The following is a 20,990-nucleotide window of genomic DNA, read 5'->3' as shown; positions in this document are numbered from 1 at the left end:
TACAGCAAGGGTATGATTTCAGCTGAATCTATACAAATCAACTGTGCGTGTGTGTGTGTGTGTGTGTGAGTGTGAGAGAGAGAGGGAGGAAGGTTTCTAAGGTGAGTGTGGGACTGAGTGAGGTGGTGTGTGTGTGTGTGTGTGTGTGTGTGTGTGTGTGTGTGTGTGTGTGTGTGTGATTCTAAGGTGAGTGTAAGATTTCTGTGTGAGAGAGTGGCTATGAAATGAGGTGTGTGTGTGTGTGTGTGTGTGTGTGTGTGTGTGTGTGTGTGTGTGTGTGTGTGTGTGTGTTCTGAGCTCGGTGTATTTCTGTGAAACGAGACAGTGAGAGGGGGAGCGAAACACAGTGTTGACACTCTTGTGAATACAAACTATGACAAGAAAGCTGTGTGATTATTGTCCAATATGAACCAAAAGTCTAGTTTTGAACATCAAAGACAGAGAGAGAGAGAGAGAGAGAGAGAGAGAGATGCATTTTCTGTAGCGGGGCGAAATTTCCAGCGCCCCAAAACCATTAAATTCGGCGATGCTGATTGGCCAAATATTTATGATTTTTCCCGAGCAACCATACACGATTGGCTATTCCGCTGCACTTCTGAGGCGCTTTGTCGAGCGCCCAAGAAGAGAAATGATACGCGTCTGTCGGTGGAAATTCACCATTGAATGAGAGTCAGTTGGTGGAAATGTTGTTTAAATAATTCAGATCGCATGTAGGCACACACTATTAAGTAAAACTGACATTGATAATAAAATTTGTAAAAATATATATCGATATATTTTATATATTTTTTTCCCCTCCACATCTGGGAGGGCGGCGCCCGAGCGCCCCCTATGAGCCAGCCGCCACTGGTTGGTCCTCTCTCACGGGGTCACATTTCAGTTTCGTTAGTCATGGTTGTTTTGATGGCAGGCCAGATGAGCTACGACGTTCTGGTCAACCTTTTCCACTCTCTATTTTAATCTCTTCATAGACACGAGGAGCTTTTAGCTAAAGGAGGGCTCTACGCGGACATGTGGCTGAAACAGCAGCAGGCCTCCGACTCGGACTCGGCCTCCGACTCGGAAACCAAAGACCGATGTCCTGAGAAACTCCAACCCCCATCGTCCACTGCAAAACACGGGCATCACTGAGAGCCGAACAGCACGTGCAGAGAGGATTCTGGGTACTATTGAAAAGAGTAAGAAGTGGGGTGTGTTTTTTTTTTTTTTTTTCAAAGCATTATACCAATAATGAAACAGATCTATGTTGTGTAGACGTATTATCTTTACTGAGGTGGCGTATGAACAAACCCCACATTTGAACACGCACACATTCTGTATTAGAACAGATATAGAGCCGTCATTACTTTCAGTCTGTCAAGAGTCACTGAATCGGCAGTGCAGCCTTATATATAATATAAAGGAAGGAGAATAATACCACATTGACGTCATGTGGGAATTTGCTGGGAGAAGGAAACTTCCGATTGGGAAGAGTTTATGCTGAGCTGTTTAGTTTACTTGATACATGGTGGTGGCAGCATTTGCTGAAAGCTGTGTTCGTGTTCAATGCAGAACAAAACATCTTCAGCATCTGTAATATAAACAGTTCCCATGGAGAAATAAGTGCTTGGTAACGAAAGCTGGGTCGGTGTCAAGTTTAATTCAATCAGCAAACTGTTTTTTTTTTGTTGTTGTTGTTGTTGTTTTGTTTTTTTCTTCCCCCCCCCACCCCAAATGTCGATAATAGCTCAGCAACACAAATACTAAAAAGCGATAATGTTATCCACCCAGCCGAGTTACACAAGTTCGTTTATTGTGTGATTTAAAACCAGTAAATAAGATGCGAGCAAGCCAAGTGATTTTAGCTCAGACTATTTTAATTGTTTCATAAAATTTAAATACTGACATAGAAAGAATTAGACTGGTACCAAAATTCAAAAAAGTGCTTATTTAAGGAGTTAAAGGCATTTTTGAGACAAAGTCGGCCAACAGTCTTATTTTGTCGATTTGGGTATGCCGAATTCAAATCTGCAATATGCCGAGCTCTATCTGACCTCTGTTGACCTCTAGAGGTCATTGAACTTTGGGCCTGTAAACGTCTCAGCTGAACCCAGTTTCTCAGCTTTCTAAGGAATGAAATGTACTAAAATGATTAATGAAGTTAGCAAATGGCCTTGTTTGTTAAATGTTTGGGTGCTGAATTCATTTTTCATTTGTAAAACGACATATGACCTCTGATAACCTCAAGGTCATTAAACTTGGCCTATAGGCCTATGCATTTAACGGCATTTTTAAACTGACTTTACTCCCCCAAAAAGAATATGAACAGACAAAAAACAAATAGAAAGGAACAAATCAGGGTTTTGAACCAGAATTTTTTTCCTATTGGTTCGTTCCGAACAGAAACAGAATTTTAACGTTTCCGGTTTGGGGTTCCACCATTAAATAGACGTTCCCGAACCGGTTAGAACAAAAAATTTTTGTTCCCGGAACGGTTAATTACGTTCCCTGTCAGCTGTTTAACAAATGGCTATAAAATTATGTCTCTGTCTCATCCAGCTTAAGCCAAATGTAGGCTAATTCTATTACAACCTTCATTAAATAAGACAAGAAATCATTCAAAACAATTATTATTTCAAATGTTGGCGATTTGGATTCTCAGTATGTCTTCCCATCTACACAAACAGAAAAAGTGCCAAAAATGAAAGATCATTCGTTTAGTGTGTTACCAAAGGCTAGTCAGGCCAAATAGAGGGCTACCGCATGACGTCACCGTACCGCGAGATTTTGTTAGGCGCCATATTGGAAGACCAAGTACACATCTATGCAAGTACATACATACATAAAACAAACTACACCTGAAATGTAGCCAGGGCCGGTTCTGCCCTAATCTGGACCCGGGTGCAACATCGCGCAACCCCCCCCCCCCCCCCAAAAAAAAAACCCACCAGTCTAAATCAGGACAACCATCACATAACTATAACTATAAACATTTTATATCAACTATTTTAACTAAATGGGCTATAATAAATAAGCCTGCAGGCAGCCACGGCGGGCTGCCTCAGAAAAGTAACCATTTGTCCTACCTTAAAACTCGTTTTGCATTTTCTGCCTCCTTTTTTGTATTTTCGACCCTCCGTTTATTTTCTTTCCTTTTCTGAAAACCCGATTTGTGTCCAGACGTTTCTGCTACCAACGAACTAACTCGTCAGGTCTCGTCTCTCGAGCCCGCGATGATTCCCGTGGGAAGGGCAACAATTGATACATTTTTACAAACAGCCAATAGGGAGGTTGCAACGTTCAGGCTCTTCTTTGCTCAGATACTCAGTAATGCACTTACTCACTTATTATCACATGGAGACGTGATAGTAGTCCACCTTCCCGCTCTCTCCACTCAGTCAGCGAACGTCACACAGGAAGTGAACCCCAGCGGGTCATAGAAACTTGCGCAGGAGAAGAATGGCTTTTTTATTTGTAGGCTACGGAAACTTTGAGGAACGAAATAAAAACCAGTATTAACCGGTTACCATTATTTTTAATAAGCGTTTCTGTTCCGGAACATAAAAAATAATAAAGTTTCTGGTTTCGTTTCTGTTCCATGTGAAATAGAAAAAGTTCCCGGTTTTCGTTCCTTGAACCGGTTCAAAGCCCTGGAACAAATACAACATTAAATGCCAGTCCATGTACACGTGACTTACTTTTCACAGTGAGAATGCCTCGGCGATCACCTTACATAACATTGCATTACATTTAGCGGTTATTGTTTATACAAAGCTACTGAAAAAAGGACAGATTCAGCAGCATACAAAATGTGGGGGCATACAGGGTATACAGGTTAATCAGGGTTAGTATATATGAGAGTTTTTTTCTTTGTTGTTTGTTGTTTGTTTTGTTTTAAACGGGGTAAAGCCTTTACAAAAAACAAACAACAAAGAAAAAAACTCTCATATATACTAACGCTGATTAACCTGTATACCCTGTATGCCCCCACATTTTGTATGCTGCTGAATCTGTCCTTTTTTCAGTAGCTTTGTATAAACAATAACCGCTAAATGTAATGCAATGTTATGTAAGGTGATCGCCGAGGCATTCTCATTGTGAAAAGTAAGTCACATGTACATGGACTGGCATTTAATGTTGTATTTGTTCCTTTCTATTTGTTTTTTGTCTGTTCATATTCTTTTTGGGGGAGTAAAGTCGGTTTAAAAATGCCGTTAAATGCATAGGCCTATAGGCCAAGTTGAATGACCTTGAGGTTATCAGAGGTCATATGTTGTTTTACAAATGAAAAATGAATTCAGCACCCAAACATTTAACAAACAAGGCCATTTGCTAACTTCATTAATCATTTTAGTACATTTCATTCCTTAGAAAGCTGAGAAACTGGGTTCAGCTGAGACGTTTACAGGCCCAAAGTTCAATGACCTCTAGAGGTCAACAGAGGTCAGATAGAGCTCGGCATCTTGCAGATTTGAATTCGGCACACCCAAATCGACAAAATAAGACTGTTTGGCGACTTTGTCTCAAAAATGCCTTTGGGTGTCACAATTCTGGATTTTGGTACCAGTCTAACTGTACCTTTTTTCCCCGAGCTTAATCTTTGACTTTGTTTCATAGAATTTTTTAATTTGTGTGTATATTAGGGTGCATCAGTTGCCCCCTAAAAATGAAAAGTTCCTCCGATCATGATGCATTTTTGTTTTTATGTTCCTTTTGGTAAGAAAACACACTGGGTGAAATATTTTGACAAAATTCAAAAGTTTAATGGTGGCACCAGGAGCTCAAAGTTATGGAAAAAGCTGCTATTTTATGACTTTTATGACAAAATTTCGATCACTTTTCATGAAACATTATGGCACCTTATAGAGTATACCAAATATCTTAGATACACATTTTCAGTACATATTCTAAATACATTATCAAGCACAGTTTGAGTTTTAGCTGTTCATTGAATCATTGTTCAATTACTTTTAAACAATACAAATGTATTATGAATCACATTAATGCTTCTCAATCCCTTGCAAAGGTTCTTAACATGATCTCTGGGTCACAAGAAATCAATAAATGGAGTCCAACGTTGTGATTCAAACCTTACGCGAAAACATAAAATAAGCGTTTTTTGGCAAAAAATGAACCTCATGGTGCCACCATTAGACTTTTGAATACGGTCAAAAAATTTTACAGGATGTCTTTATTGGTGAAAAGGAACACCCAGACAAAAACGCATCAGATTTTATGAAAGTGACGGCAACTGATGCACCCTAGTCTATATATTCGGAATTTTTAAATAAAAATTCCACATTTATCACGTACAGCTGACTATTATCCAGGAGCAGGTAAATGGGAATAAAAATAAGACAGTACATATTCAGTGTATTTAATGTAATTGAATCGTTTAGATACTGGGTCTATTTGTTTTCTTTTTAGCTGCTAATTTGAAAGAAATGTTAAGTTTGAAACACATTTATGTACAGTATGTAGACCGGGTTTTTGTTTCTTATTTATGGCCTGCTCATTTGTTTTTAAGGGTGTTCTTGTTATTGTCAGCTTGCATTATTAAAGATGATGCTCTGAATTATGAAATATTTTTATTGTTGTTATTTAATAAAGTGTATGTGTGTGTTCAGAGACGGTCACCACACACGCTGTTATGACAGATGGGTGTGTTTAAACATGGAGATGACACAACATCCAGTTATCAGTCTCTGGGCTGAATTGATAACGCGTACATCTGTGTAATGTGGCCTTCTGTATGAAAATAGCTCAGCTACTGCAGTTTTTAATTTGTGAATTAGTTATTATTTTTTTGCGGAATTGCTGCTGAGAAGCGTTTGTGTGTATTGAGGACCGGATCTGCAAAAAGGAAAGTCATTTAAATATGACGTAAAGTAGAACAAGAATTCAGTGAAAGAAAAAAAATAATCTTCGGCAAATTAAAAATGCAAAAATAAGAAGAAAAAAATAAATGTTTAATTGGTAAACATGTTTGAAAAGGGCAACCGTGCAAGACATTTTGTCGACGCATTCCTTTTATTATTTTATGAATCTTTTCCATATTTAGCTCATCAGGTCCTCTGTATACAGTACACGCTCTGGATTTGTGTACCATGATACCAAAGAAATCCGAAGAGCACAAAGCAGTGTGTTCTCACTAAATGTTCATTAGGTAAGAGCCTGGTATGTTTTCATGTAAAGCAGTTTGTAAATCTGTGATTCATTTACATGTTTGGAAACTTTTTGTCAGGGGGAGAAATGTAGAATGAATGAAAAATTGACTTTTTTGGATGAGCCGCCTGATTTTGAACATGATTGTGAAAATGGGTTTTGTGCATATTGGATTTAGTATAACAATGGATTGTGTGTGTGTGTGTGTGTGTGTGTGTGTGTGTGTGTGGTTGTTCATTAAAATCGACGTACATAGGAGTCAAAGTTTAAAAATGAATCATTGTAAATTCTTTATTTTTTCAAAATAAATAAATGACATTATGAAAAATACAGTGGTGCTTGAAAGTTTGTGAACCCTTTTTAGAATTTTCTATATTTCTGCATAAATGTGACCGAAAACATCATCAGATTTTCACACAAGTCCTAAAAGTAGATAAAGAGAACCCAGTTAAACAAATGAGACAAAAATATTATACTCGGTCATTTATTTATTGAGGAAAATGATCCAATATTACATACCTGTGAGTGGCAAAAGTATGTGAACCCTTGTGCAGCAATAACTGCAACTAAACGTTTGCGGTAACTGTTGATCAGTCCTGCACACCGGCTTGGAGGAATTTTAGCCCGTTCCTCCGTACAGAACAGCTTCAACTCTGGGATGTTGGTGGGTTTCCTCACATGAACTGCTCGCTTCAGGTCCTTCCACAACATTTCCATTGGATTAAGGTCAGGACTTTGACTTGGCCATTCCAAAACATTAACTTTATTCTTCTTTGACCATTCTTTGGTAGAACGACTTGTGTGCTTAGGGTCTTTGTCTTGCTGCATGACCCACCTTCTCTTGAGATTCAGTTCATGGACAGATGTCCTGACATTTTCCTTTAGAATTTGCTGGTATAATTCAGAATTCATTGTTCCATCAATGATGGCAAGCCGTCCTGGCCCAGATGCAGCAAAACAGGCCCAAACCATGATACTACCACCACCATGTTTCACAGATGGGATAAGGTTCTTATGCTGGAATGCAGTGTTTTCCTTTCTCCAAACAGAACGCTTCTCATTTAAACCAAAAAGTTCTTTTTTGGTCTCATCCATCCACAGAACATTTTTCCAATAGCCTTCTGGCTTGTCCACGTGATCTTTAGCAAACTGCAGACGAGCAGCAATGTTCTTTTTGGAGAGCAGTGGCTTTCTCCTTGCAACCCTGCCATGCACACCATTTGTTGTTCAGTGTTCTCCTGATGGTGGACTCATGAACATTAACATTAGCCAATGTGAGAGAGGCCTTCAGTTGCTTAGAAGTTACCCTGGGGTCCTTTGTGACCTCGCTGACTATTACACGCCTTGCTCTTGGAGTGATCTTTGTTGGTCGACCACTCCTGGGGAGGGTAACAATGGTCTTGAATTTCCTCCATTTGTACACAATCTGTCTGCCTGTGGATTGGTGGAGTCCAAACTCTTTAGAGATGGTTTTGTAACCTTTTCCAGCCTGATGAGCATCAACAACGCTTTTTCTGAGGTCCTCAGAAATCTCCTTTGTTTGTGCCATGATACACTTCCACAAACATGTGTTGTGAAGGTCAGACTTTGATAGATCCCTGTTCTTTAAATAAAACAGGGTGCCCACTCACACCTGATTGTCATCCCATTGATTGAAAACACCTGACTCTAATTTCACCTTCAAATTAACTGCTAATCCTAGAGGTTCACCTACTTTTGCCACTCACAGATATGTAATATTGGATCATTTTCCTCAATAAATAAATGACCAAGTATAATATTTTTGTCTCATGTGTTTAACTGGGTTCTCTTTATCTCATTTCAGGACTTGTGTGAAAATCTGATGATGTTTTAGGTCATATTTATGCAGAATTATAGAAAATTCTAAAGGGTTCACAAACTTTCAAGCACCACTGTAACCATAAATCAGTGAATTATTTGTCTAGAAATTATCCAAAACACAATTTATATTAGGATGGCTGTGAAGAATGATGGTGGTAGCATTGAGTTCAGCGGTACCCCTTGGGGTCAGTACCCCTTGGGGTTTCACAGCATTTAGACTGTTAAAATATCTGAAGCATGTTAAATTTTAAATAGATTTCAAATTTTATTAGAAAAAGATATCCTTTTGAACTACATGCAGGACCTTAAAACACTAAAATGACCGAACTTGAGCTATTTGATGATGCACAGGGTGGTAGTATCATTTTGAAAATGGCCCTTGGCTTCATTTTATCCATTTCAGTAAGAGTATTCAGATGATTATGTACATTGGATAATTATTTATTATTATTATTACCACATCGCCCAGGACGGAGTCCACCAGGGGGTGAGGTATTGTTTTTGGTCAGGTTTCTTTGTTTTTTTGTTAACGATATTCCGGGAAAACGGCTGGATCAATCTTCATGAAACTTTCAGGATGGATGGGCATTGGTCTCAAATAGAACCTCCAACATTTTAAGGGTCATCTGGTCAAGGTCACCAAAAAGGTCAGAATCGTTTTTGTTGTGTGTACTGCCTCATATAGAGGCGCTAAGCACGATGTCATTGTGTTGTAAGAGTGTAACGATCGCGGACTGCACATGTGCATACACGTGTTCTGATTAAAATGGCCGGTGAGTGTATACAATTCGGTTCACCATTCGAAATAAATGGACTAGATTAAAGAAATCACTTTCAGACATGTTTATGCTTATTACAGAGCGAAAGCGCGTTCCACTGAGCTCTAGCGCCGAGCCATTTCCGGGAAATAAGAGTTTGGGTCATGGCGACAGCGTGTGTATGTCAGCCTCGGTTCAAAGGTTTCAGTTTCAAAAACTGTAAGAGGTAAGAGTAGAATAATATACAGTACAGACACTTGGTATATTTTACTTCTGTGATTTTTAAATTGTTCATTTTTGGATTACGTTTCATTTTTGTGGCTACTGCCTCATAAATATATACACTACCGTTCAAAAGTTTGGGGTCACCCAGACAATTTTGCGTTTTCCATGAAAAGTCACACTTTTATTTCCCACCATAAGTTGTAAAATGAATAGAAAATATAGTCAAGACATTTTTCTGGCCATTTTGAGCATTTAATCGACCCCACAAATGTGATGCTCCAGAAACTCAATCTGCTCAAAGGAAGGTCAGTTTTATAGCTTCTCTAAAGAGCTCAACTGTTTTCAGCTGTGCTAACATGATTGTACAAGGGTTTTCTAATCATCCATTAGCCTTCTGAGGCAATGAGCAAACACATTGTACCATTAGAACACTGGAGTGAGAGTTGCTGGAAATGGGCCTCTATACACCTATGGAGATATTGCACCAAAAACCAGACATTTGCAGCTAGAATAGTCATTTACCACATTAGCAATGTATAGAGTGGATTTCTGATTAGTTTAAAGTGATCTTCATTGAAAAGAACAGTGCTTTTCTTTCAAAAATAAGGACATTTCAAAGTGACTCCAAACTTTTGAACAGTAGTGTATATGCTATATTTACTGTATGAACATGGGATCAGAAAACAATTTTGTTTAGAAGCAGTAGCCACACGGACCCATAGGGTACCGATTTTTTTTTTCCCCACAATATCTTCCTTCATATTCTACCGGGCGAGGTTTGTTTTGCCTGGCAACATTTGTTAAATAAATATGTATTCATCTGAGACATGAGTTTTTTCATTCCTGACCTTTCTCACTTCTCACAGCAGCGACATTGTGTGAAAACGTTTTGGATCTTTTATACAAGCATTTTAAATAGTTTTATTAAAATTAGTTACACTTTGGTGGCACGGTAGTGTAGTGGTTAGCGCTGTCGCCTCACAGCAAGAAGGTCCGGGTTCGAGCCCCGGGGCCGGCGAGGGCCTTTCTGTGTGGAGTTTGCATGTTCTCCCCGTGTCCGCGTGGGTTTCCTCCGGGTGCTCCGGTTTCCCCCACAGTCCAAAGACATGCAGGTTAGGTTAACTGGTGACTCTAAATTGAGCGTAGGTGTGAATGTGAGTGTGAATGGTTGTCTGTGTCTATGTGTCAGCCCTGTGCTGACCTGGCGACTTGTCCAGGGTGTACCCCGCCTTTCGCCCATAGTCAGCTGGGATAGGCTCCAGCTTGCCTGCGACCCTGTAGAAGGATAAAGCGGCTACAGATAATGAGATGAGATGAGTTTTGGCGAGCTGAGGTGCCTGTATCTTTGTAGTCTCGATGTTTGACGTATTACGCATTCTGAGTTGCTTTTCTGCTCAGTACGGATGTAAAGAGTGGTTATTTGAGTAACTGTTACCTTTCTGTCAGCTTGAACCAGAGATAATGAGATGAGATGAAGCATGGTGGCGCTAGCATCATTTTGAAAATGGCCCTTGGCTTCATTTTGAATTTAATACGGGTATGCCAACTACTGGGTGAATATGTAACATTATTAATTTACTGATATTTGTTCATTATTATTATTATTATAGTTATTATTAGTGTTATTCCTGAAATTTCTCACAGCATCTATAGTGTTAAAACATGTGAAACATTGTCTCTCTCTCTTTCTATATAAAACCAGGATTTTTAATGGTTTTATTAAAAACAAACATTTGTTTTTGATAAACATTTAAACCCTTTATGCTTTAACACCACTGAAACCGAGCTGTGAAATCAGCCATTAACTCGTTCCGCCATTCTGGATGCCTCTGGAGTCATGGGTTCCATCCCGAATAGCTACAAAGTCCCTATACAAGCGCATTACATAGCGTGTATGTGAGCGGTTATTTGGACACTACCTAGGGCACTACAGCACCGCGATGTCGCGTTTGGGTGTAGCCGCCGTTGCGGAAGAATAAGGCGTCTGAGGGCGACGCCTTGAAGCGTGTTTATCGGGTTTCTTTCTGTTTCATGTCGGAGAATTAAATTGTAAAAATGGATTTTGGGGATTTATTCGACGAGCGGATGTTTCCTTTCTCAGATTTCCAGGAGTTTACGGTGTGTTTGTGGTGAAAATAGACCTGTTTTAGCAGCGACTGGTTGTGCTAGCTAGTTAGCAAACTACCTCAGCTCTTGCTATTGCATTTTTCTTAAAAGTGTCGCTGTATTAAGTTTTATAATATATATATTTTTAAAACAAACCACCATGTGTGACATTTAAAGCAATAAAAGTGTCCTATAAATATATCTAAAAAAAATTTAGCACTACAGACGTTTATTTCGTGGCGCGAAAAATGTGAACTAGCTAAACCAGTTTCGATTAGCTTGAATTACTGTCATTTATCAATAAGAACATTTTTATTTCAAACTAAATTAACTCATTAAAAGACACCTGTTTTATATTAATCTACGCTTATTTATTAGCCCGTGATTGATTTCAGTAGATCTTAATATCACTCATAAATGTAACATGGGAGCGGGCTGTGTTCCAGATACTCATGCTCCCTATTCACTACAGTCTAGTGCACTTAATGTGTGTATTTGGACGCTGACCCAAAGCAGTGCATTGTGGGAATTTCTTCACAGTGCTTATAATACAGAGAGCCAAATTACTCAATTCTGTATCCTCGTAATCGGTTTACGGGAAGTTTTTGTTTGGTTATCCTCGTAATCGGTTTACGGGAAGATTTTGTTTGGTTATCCTCGTAATTGGTTTACTGGAAGTTTTTGTTTGGTTATCCTCGTAATCGGTTTACGGGAAGATTTTTTGTTTGGTTATCCTCGTAATTGGTTTACGGGAAGATTTTGTTTGGTTATCCTCGTAATCGGTTTACGGGAAGTTTTTGTTTGGTTATCCTCGTAATCGGTTTACGGGAAGATTTTGTTTGGTTATCCTCGTAATTGGTTTACTGGAAGTTTTTGTTTGGTTATCCTCGTAATCGGTTTACGGGAAGATTTTTTGTTTGGTTATCCTCGTAATTGGTTTACGGGAAGATTTTTTTGTTTGGTTATCCTCGTAATCGGTTTACGGGAAGATTTTTTGTTTGGTTATCCTCGTAATTGGTTTACGGGAAGATTTTTTGTTTGGTTATCCTCGTAATTGGTTTACGGGAAGATTTTGTTTGGTTATCCTCGTAATTGGTTTACGGGAAGTTTTTGTTTGGTTATCCTCGTAATCGGTTTACGGGAAGATTTTTTGTTTGGTTATCCTCGTAATTGGTTTACGGGAAGATTTTTTTGTTTGGTTATCCTCGTAATCGGTTTACGGGAAGATTTTTTGTTTGGTTATCCTCGTAATTGGTTTACGGGAAGATTTTTTGTTTGGTTATCCTCGTAATTGGTTTACGGGAAGATTTTGTTTGGTTATCCTCGTAATTGGTTTACGGGAAGATTTTGTTTGGTTATCCTCGTAATTGGTTTACGGGAAGATTTTGTTTGGTTATCCTCGTAATTGGTTTACGGGAAGATTTTTGTTTGGTTATCCTCGTAATTGGTTTACGGGAAGATTTTTTGTTTGGTTATCCTCGTAATTGGTTTACGGGAAGATTTTTTTGTTTGGTTATCCTCGTAATTGGTTTACGGGAAGATTTTGTTCGGTTATCCTCGTAATTGGTTTACAGGAAGTTTTTGTTCGGTTATCCTCGTAATTGGTTTACGGGAAGTTTTTGTTTGGTTATCCTCGTAATTGGTTTACGGGAAGATTTTGTTCGGTTATCCTCGTAATTGATTTACGGGAAGATTTTTGTTTGGTTATCCTCGTAATTGGTTTACGGGAAGATTTTGTTCGGTTATCCTCGTAATTGGTTTACGGGAAGTTTTTGTTCGGTTATCCTCGTAATTGGTTTACGGGAAGTTTTTTTTTGTTTGGTTATCCTCGTAATTGGTTTACGGGAAGATTTTTTGTTTGGTTATCCTCGTAATTGGTTTACGGGAAGATTTTTTGTTTGGTTATCCTCGTAATTGGTTTACGGGAAGATTTTTTTGTTTGGTTATCCTCGTAATTGGTTTACGGGAAGATTTTTTTTTTTTGTTTATCCTCGTAACTGGTTTGCGGGAAGATTTTTTTGTTTGGTTATCCTCGTAATTGGTTTACGGGAAGATTTTTTGTTTGGTTATCCTCATAACTGGTTTACGGGAAGATTTTTTTTTGTTTGGTTATCCTTGTAATTGGTTTACGGGAAGATTTTGTTCGGTTATCCTCATAATTGGTTTACGGGAAGATTTTGTTCGGTTATCCTCGTAATTGGTTTACGGGAAGATTTTGTTCGGTTATCCTCGTAATTGGTTTACGGGAAGATTTTGTTCGGTTATCCTCGTAATTGGTTTACGGGAAGTTTTTGTTCGGTTATCCTCGTAATTGGTTTACGGGAAGATTTTTTGTTCGGTTATCCTCGTAATTGGTTTACGGGAAGATTTTTTGTTCGGTTATCCTCGTAATTGGTTTACGGGAAGATTTTTTTGTTCGGTTATCCTCGTAATTGGTTTACGGGAAGATTTTTTGTTTGGTTATCCTCGTAATTGGTTTACGGGAAGATTTTTTGTTCGGTTATCCTCGTAATTGGTTTACGGGAAGATTTTTTGTTCGGTTATCCTCGTAATTGGTTTACGGGAAGATTTTTGTTCGGTTATCCTCGTAATTGGTTTACGGGAAGATTTTTGTTCGGTTATCCTCGTAATTGGTTTACGGGAAGATTTTTGTTTGGTTATCCTCGTAATTGGTTTACGGGAAGATTTTGTTTGGTTATCCTCGTAATTGGTTTACGGGAAGATTTTGTTTGGTTATCCTCGTAATTGGTTTACGGGAAGATTTTGTTTGGTTATCCTCGTAATTGGTTTACGGGAAGATTTTTTTGTTTGGTTATCCTCGTAATTGGTTTACGGGAAGATTTTTTTTGTTTGTTTATCCTCGTAACTGGTTTGCGGGAAGATTTTTTTGTTTGGTTATCCTCGTAATTGGTTTACGGGAAGATTTTTTGTTTGGTTATCCTCATAACTGGTTTACGGGAAGATTTTTTTTGTTTGGTTATCCTTGTAATTGGTTTACGGGAAGATTTTGTTCGGTTATCCTCATAATTGGTTTACGGGAAGATTTTTTGTTTGGTTATCCTCGTAATTGGTTTACGGGAAGATTTTGTTTGGTTATCCTCGTAATTGGTTTACGGGAAGATTTTGTTTGGTTATCCTCGTAATTGGTTTACGGGAAGATTTTGTTCGGTTATCCTCGTAATTGGTTTCCGGGAAGATTTTTGTTTGGTTATCCTCGTAATTGGTTTACGGGAAGATTTTTTGTTTGGTTATCCTCGTAATTGGTTTACGGGAAGATTTTTTGTTTGGTTATCCTCGTAATTGGTTTACGGGAAGATTTTTTTGTTTGGTTATCCTCGTAATTGGTTTACGGGAAGTTTTTGTTTGGTTATCCTCGTAATTGGTTTACGGGAAGATTTTTTGTTTGGTTATCCTCGTAATTGGTTTACGGGAAGATTTTTTTGTTTGGTTATCCTCGTAATTGGTTTACGGGAAGATTTTGTTCGGTTATCCTCGTAATTGGTTTACAGGAAGTTTTTGTTCGGTTATCCTCGTAATTGGTTTACGGGAAGTTTTTGTTTGGTTATCCTTGTAATTGGTTTACGGGAAGATTTTGTTCGGTTATCCTCGTAATTGATTTACGGGAAGATTTTTGTTTGGTTATCCTCGTAATTGGTTTACGGGAAGATTTTGTTCGGTTATCCTCGTAATTGGTTTACGGGAAGTTTTTGTTCGGTTATCCTCGTAATTGGTTTACGGGAAGTTTTTTTTTGTTTGGTTATCCTCGTAACTGGTTTGCGGGATGATTTTTTTGTTTGGTTATCCTCGTAATTGGTTTACGGGAAGATTTTTTGTTTGGTTATCCTCGTAATTGGTTTACGGGAAGATTTTTTTGTTTGGTTATCCTCGTAATTGGTTTACGGGAAGATTTTTTTTGTTTGTTTATCCTCGTAACTGGTTTGCGGGAAGATTTTTTTGTTTGGTTATCCTCGTAATTGGTTTACGGGAAGATTTTTTGTTTGGTTATCCTCATAACTGGTTTACGGGAAGATTTTTTTTGTTTGGTTATCCTTGTAATTGGTTTACGGGAAGATTTTGTTCGGTTATCCTCATAATTGGTTTACGGGAAGATTTTTTGTTTGGTTATCCTCGTAATTGGTTTACGGGAAGATTTTGTTTGGTTATCCTCGTAATTGGTTTACGGGAAGATTTTGTTCGGTTATCCTCGTAATTGGTTTACGGGAAGTTTTTGTTCGGTTATCCTCGTAATTGGTTTACGGGAAGATTTTTTGTTCGGTTATCCTCGTAATTGGTTTACGGGAAGATTTTTTGTTCGGTTATCCTCGTAATTGGTTTACGGGAAGATTTTTTTGTTCGGTTATCCTCGTAATTGGTTTACGGGAAGATTTTTTGTTCGGTTATCCTCGTAATTGGTTTACGGGAAGATTTTTTGTTCGGTTATCCTCGTAATTGGTTTACGGGAAGATTTTTTGTTCGGTTATCCTCGTAATTGGTTTACGGGAAGATTTTTGTTCGGTTATCCTCGTAATTGGTTTACGGGAAGATTTTTGTTCGGTTATCCTCGTAATTGGTTTACGGGAAGATTTTTGTTTGGTTATCCTCGTAATTGGTTTACGGGAAGATTTTGTTTGGTTATCCTCGTAATTGGTTTACGGGAAGATTTTGTTTGGTTATCCTCGTAATTGGTTTACGGGAAGATTTTGTTTGGTTATCCTCGTAATTGGTTTACGGGAAGATTTTGTTTGGTTCATGGGACAATTTGGCTGGAGTTTCTCTAAGCTCCGGTGAGGTGGGACGAGGGCTGATAGGGCATGCCCGCCCTCTGAGCACCAATACTCGTCAAGAAGAGCAAGGATTAACTCGAGCATACATCTCTTAATATTGTTAATATTCTACTCCATTCTATTTTACTATTTCAGCGAGAAGGCTAGAATTCTTCTGTGACCTTGTGTCTCACTGTGTACTGTATTGTTGTGATGACACATTGCTCGAGACATAATATTGATATCTTTTTGAACATTCTATCAGGACGTGACCTGCTCAAGGTCTGACTACAGGATCAACGATGATTATCCCTTGAGATCACACCTCAGCCCGGTAGATGGCGGTAATACACATCGATTGTTAACCGCCAATAAATCTACACAAGAAGTAGTAGTACTCAGTTCTGATGGGTCAATCAAGGAGGGCTTTTTTTTTCCTGTACACGGGGCTGTATTTCTGAAATGCTATTGGCTAGTTCATTGCTTGGTTACGGTGACAAAAATTAGCAAATTTTGTCAACAAAATGGCTGACTCTGCAATGCCACATTTCGCTATATTTGACGAAGAAATGAAAAGCCAGTTGAAAGCTGCAAGCGAAAATGAAAATACCAAAAAAAATGTACGCATTTTTGGCTTTCCGTGTTTAAGAAACGGGCCGCCGAAAGACAAATAAACGACTCTGTAGTGACGTATGAATGCTGTGAGTGATACCCTGTCCACACTAGGGATTTCGTACCAATACGAAACTACTTTCGTACCGCAACACCTGTCCACACTAGCAACTATACTGGTACTGTAGCGGTATAACTGTATCGGTACGAAACCCACAAATGTATGGGTTTCGTACCGGAACAGTATCGGTACTGTAGCGCTTCGCTGTAGTGTGGACAGATGAAGCGGGTCTGTATCGATACAAATATAATGTGCAAAGTCACACACCTCAATCGATGTCTTCGCTGAATAAAATAGTGAAGAACGGAGATTCGTTTGTTTCTTTCTCAACTGCCTCGCGCGTTTTATACGATTCGACTGAATAAATGACCACCAGAAATACAGACTGTACACTGACAACAAAAAGCACACACACGCTGTTTCATCCGTACGGAAGCCGAGAGAGGCCCTTCATATGATCCTTTTTTTTAATTCACCTTGTTATCCCGAGATAACGACATAATTAATTCAGGATCTCGAGAAAACAACACAATTATTCCGAGATCTCAAGAAAACAAAATTATTTCAGGATCTCGAGTAAACAGCTGAGAAATGGTTCATTCAGGTGCGCCAAGAGACTTGTGATATGCTGACTTTGGGGCTATTTCTCATTCTGTATAGACGCAACTTTGGTCATTAGAATGTCTGGAATAATCCATCACCTAATAAGGCAATATTTTGATCAGGGGTTGACACAGGGAGAGATTGCATTAAGCCTTTTAATAAGGGATCATTTCAAAATTAGTCCGCGGCACCTCCGCAGAAGACTGGCCCGGCTTCATCTCTACCGACGGAGATACAGTGATCCAGCTGAGATCATGAAATAATTGCTTTGTTTTCTCGAGATCTCGAAATAACGGATGCCATATATTCTCGGAAGGAAGTTACTCGGTAACCACGGAAACATTTCGCGCACGCGCATTTCAACTACCATGAAAGAAAACCGCAAACATTTCTCGCTAGTGTGGACAGATGCACGAAACTGTACAGGTATACTTTGTATCGATACAGTTATACCACTTTCGTACCGGTATAAGTGTGAACACAGCATTAGACAAGGTGCTATCGCGGTTTTATGCAGAAGTGAGGAAAGAAAATGGGGAAAACTATGAACCAGACTCTTTAAGTAATGCAGGCAACATTGGATCGGCATCTGAGACGAGAGAAATATCCGGGATCAATCCTGAAAGATTTTAAAATCCTCGTGTCATGATGAAAGACGCTTTAGAAACTGATTCAAACGTGCAAGACAAGTCTGGCGCCCTTTTTGGTTCAGAAAACGTGAATGACAAATGTTGTGAACTTGAATGGCTTCCAAAGTATGAATTTGGCCCTATATGTTGTTATAAACAAGTAATCGTATGGTTCCTCGTAAAATTAAGGATCAATTTCACCCGTGGTTATAAAATTTTCAAACCTTCGAAATCAGTCGTGAAATTAATCCTTAATTTTTCTCGGCCCCATATGATTACCTACACTAAATGAGCGAGAAAAATTGATTAAATAATGAACTCAGGGCAGTTTGGGACACAACAGGATTAAAGACAATCTTTAATGATGTAATACCTTTTAATACTGTTTTATGTTTATTTTCCATTCTTAGAGCAGCGGCGGCTACAGTTATCGACACTTTTTAACGATCGTTTGGCTGTTACAAAAGTAGAAAAGACTTTCAATACATGAATTGTGCATGAATAATTACTCAAACTTCGACTGGAAAAAATGAGTTGATTCCTGGTTACTGTGACACCGTTCCGTAATTATCGACATCCAGGTTATTATTTATTTAAAAAAAAAATCAGTATGTGGTATTAAGTGAACAAAACAGTTGTTTTTTTTTTCCAAATTTGTTTTCCATAGACTTATATTTAGTACAAACTATCTTTTATATAAATATGTCGGTGTTGACATAAATGAGGAAGTAATTCTAATGTTTGTAAACGAACTGATAACGTTGAACCTGCGTCAGAAAATCTTTTTGTTCTACTTTCTAAGTATCTTCGTAGATCACGTTTTGTTCATTCGTTGTTTGTATTAATTTGTAGTTCACCAATAAATGTCAACGGGGAATTGAGATTGTAAGCACATGAAACTCCAGGTCGAAGGTCGCAGGTCATTCTTCGAACCAAAATATAAAATGTCTACCGATATTGTAATATGTGGTAGAGATTTACAACAAACTGCAAAAAAAAAAAATCTGAATGGAATAGAAAAATGTGAATGAATATTTCAAGCGTGTAATTTTTAATATTTAATTCTGGTCTGTTTATTGCAATCGGATTCCAAATACTCTATAAACATTCCATTCTGTTATGAATCAGAAAAAAAAATTTTTCTAAGTCACAGCATTTTTATTTTTTAAAGTACTTCATCGACTTCAACAATGTTACACAGAGATCGATCCATAACAGTTGTAAATGTCCCTTAATTCCACAGGGTGTCGATAATGGTGGACACCGGTGAAAGTGATCACTATTACCGACACCTCACGTGACTCTCAAACGCACGTTTAGATACAAAATGGCGGCTGTCAAATGAAAGAGTAAGAAACAAAGCAGGTTTCGACATGGAGATCACAAAATATCGGTGAATTCGATCGATAAAAACACGTCCATGATCTTTCCACCATGCTTACCTGCGACGATAACATCTGGGTTTTCTGAAAAATTGCTGATCGTGCTAAAAAAAAAAAAAATCTGTCTCAGCTGTGTCATCAGATGACAAGATCAAAGGGGGAGGGGGGTCTTACTGTTGATTAATTAACCAATAATAACTGTTAGAACTGAAACCCACCTTTTGTAAAAAAAATTTTATTGGTAAATCTGAAAAGGTGTCGATAACTAGCTGCGGCTCTAGTAAAGTGAATATGCAAATGAGGTAAAAGGTGCTAATCTTCATGACAAAATAAATGTATGTTGCTGGAACTAATTTCAAAAATACCTTTCGTATGCTTCATATATATATATTTTAGAAAGGATTTATTTAAAAAAAAAAAAAGCTTTTATTTTTTCATGACCCCAATTCCTTTCACTATGTATAACATGAATAATGTCAAAGTCCACTAATGAAACTGACCTTGTGTTTACTTGTGTATAGTTCGTCCCGGGACATCAGAGACTTTCAGAGCGAGTGAGGAAGCGTCTGTACTACGGTCTGGATCAAGATGCGTCCCTAGATGCGCTTTCCTGTCCTGTTACTGGTAAGTGTGCGTGTGTGCATCCTCCTGGCATGATGTGATGTGCAGCTCAGTACATCAGACACGTAAGAGGTTAAAGGAACAGTCCACCATATTTCCATAATGAAATATGCTCTTATCTGAATTGAGACGAGCTGCTCTGTACCTCTCCGAGCTTTGTGCGACCTCCCAGTCAGTCAGACGCGCTGTCACTCCTGTTAGCAATGTAGCTAGGCTCAGCATGGCCAGTGGTATTTTTTGGGGCTGTATTTAGATGCGACCAAACTCTTCCGCGTTTTTCCTGTTTACATAGGTTTATATGACCAGTGACATGAAACAAGTTCAGTTACACAAATTGAAACGTAGCGATTTTCTATGCTATGGAAAGTCCGCACTATAATGACAGGCGTACTAACACCTTCTGCGCGCTTTGACAGCGCATTGATACCTTCACAGGCCCATGGTAAAACTGCACTTCCAGGAGGGGCTGCCGTCTGCCTCCCGAGCCGGCCGAGAGCGCTCCTCGTCGGGCACGGCCAGGTGGGCGAATGCCCTGGTCCGTCCGCCCTGTCTAAAAAGAATGGTACAACTCGAGCCCCATGGTAAAACTGGGACTTTGTCATTTTTTCAGCCTAAGGCCCATGGTAAAACTAGGACTTTGTAATTTTTCCGCATGAGGCCCATGGTAAAACCACACTTCCAGGAGGGGCTGCCGTCTGCCTCCCAAGCCGGCCGAGAGCGCTCCCTGTCGGGCACGGCCAGGCGGGCGAATGCCCTGGTCCGTCCGCCCTGTCTAAAAAAAAAAAAAATGGTACAACTCCGAGTGAAGGTATCAATGCGCTGTCAAAGCGCGCAGAAGGTGTTAGTACGCCTGTCATTATAGTGCGGACTTTCCATAGCATAGAAAATCGCCACGTTCCAATTTGTGTAACTGAACTTGTTTCATGTCACTGGTCATATAAACCTATGTAAACAGGAAAAACGCGGAAGAGTTTGGTCGCATCTAACTACAGCCCCAAAAAATACCATTGGCCATGCTGAGCCTAGCTACATTGCTAACAGGAGTGACAGCGCGTCTGACTGGCTGGGAGGTCACACAAAGCTCGGAGAGGTACGGATCAGCTCGTCTCAATTCAGAGAAGAACATATTTCATTATGGAAATACGGTGGACTGGTCCTTTAACGCAATCAAGGCTTTGTGCCGTCACATGACCCCATAGCAACGGTAACTACGTCGCCACGACAGGAGGCACACTTGTAGTGCT

The 20,990-nt window shown here is 39.0% G+C and overlaps 2 protein-coding genes across 3 annotated transcripts in view; both read left to right on the top strand.

Moving 5' to 3' along the window:
- Nucleotides 1-1,986, top strand: part of abcb6a (ATP-binding cassette, sub-family B (MDR/TAP), member 6a) — a 52,073-nt gene extending 50,087 nt beyond the window's left edge. For both annotated transcript variants that reach the window (XM_060898491.1, XM_060898492.1), the window contains exon 20: nt 972-1,986. In XM_060898491.1, coding sequence (XP_060754474.1) covers nt 972-1,131 — 160 coding nt within the window. In that variant the 3' untranslated portion in view covers nt 1,132-1,986. The remainder of the gene's footprint in view (nt 1-971) is intronic.
- An 8,935-nt stretch (nt 1,987-10,921) lies between these two features.
- cnppd1 (cyclin Pas1/PHO80 domain containing 1) overlaps nt 10,922-20,990 on the top strand; it is a 29,101-nt gene continuing 19,032 nt past the window's right edge. The window contains exons 1-2 of the mRNA XM_060898490.1: nt 10,922-11,087; nt 19,647-19,749. Of these exons, the coding sequence (XP_060754473.1) occupies nt 11,025-11,087; nt 19,647-19,749 (166 nt within the window). The 5' untranslated portion in view covers nt 10,922-11,024. The remainder of the gene's footprint in view (nt 11,088-19,646; nt 19,750-20,990) is intronic.

Source organism: Neoarius graeffei, chromosome 18 (genome assembly GCF_027579695.1).
Source record: "Neoarius graeffei isolate fNeoGra1 chromosome 18, fNeoGra1.pri, whole genome shotgun sequence".
Taxonomy (NCBI): Eukaryota; Metazoa; Chordata; class Actinopteri; order Siluriformes; family Ariidae; genus Neoarius; species Neoarius graeffei.
This window is presented reverse-complemented; position numbering and strand designations above follow the sequence as displayed.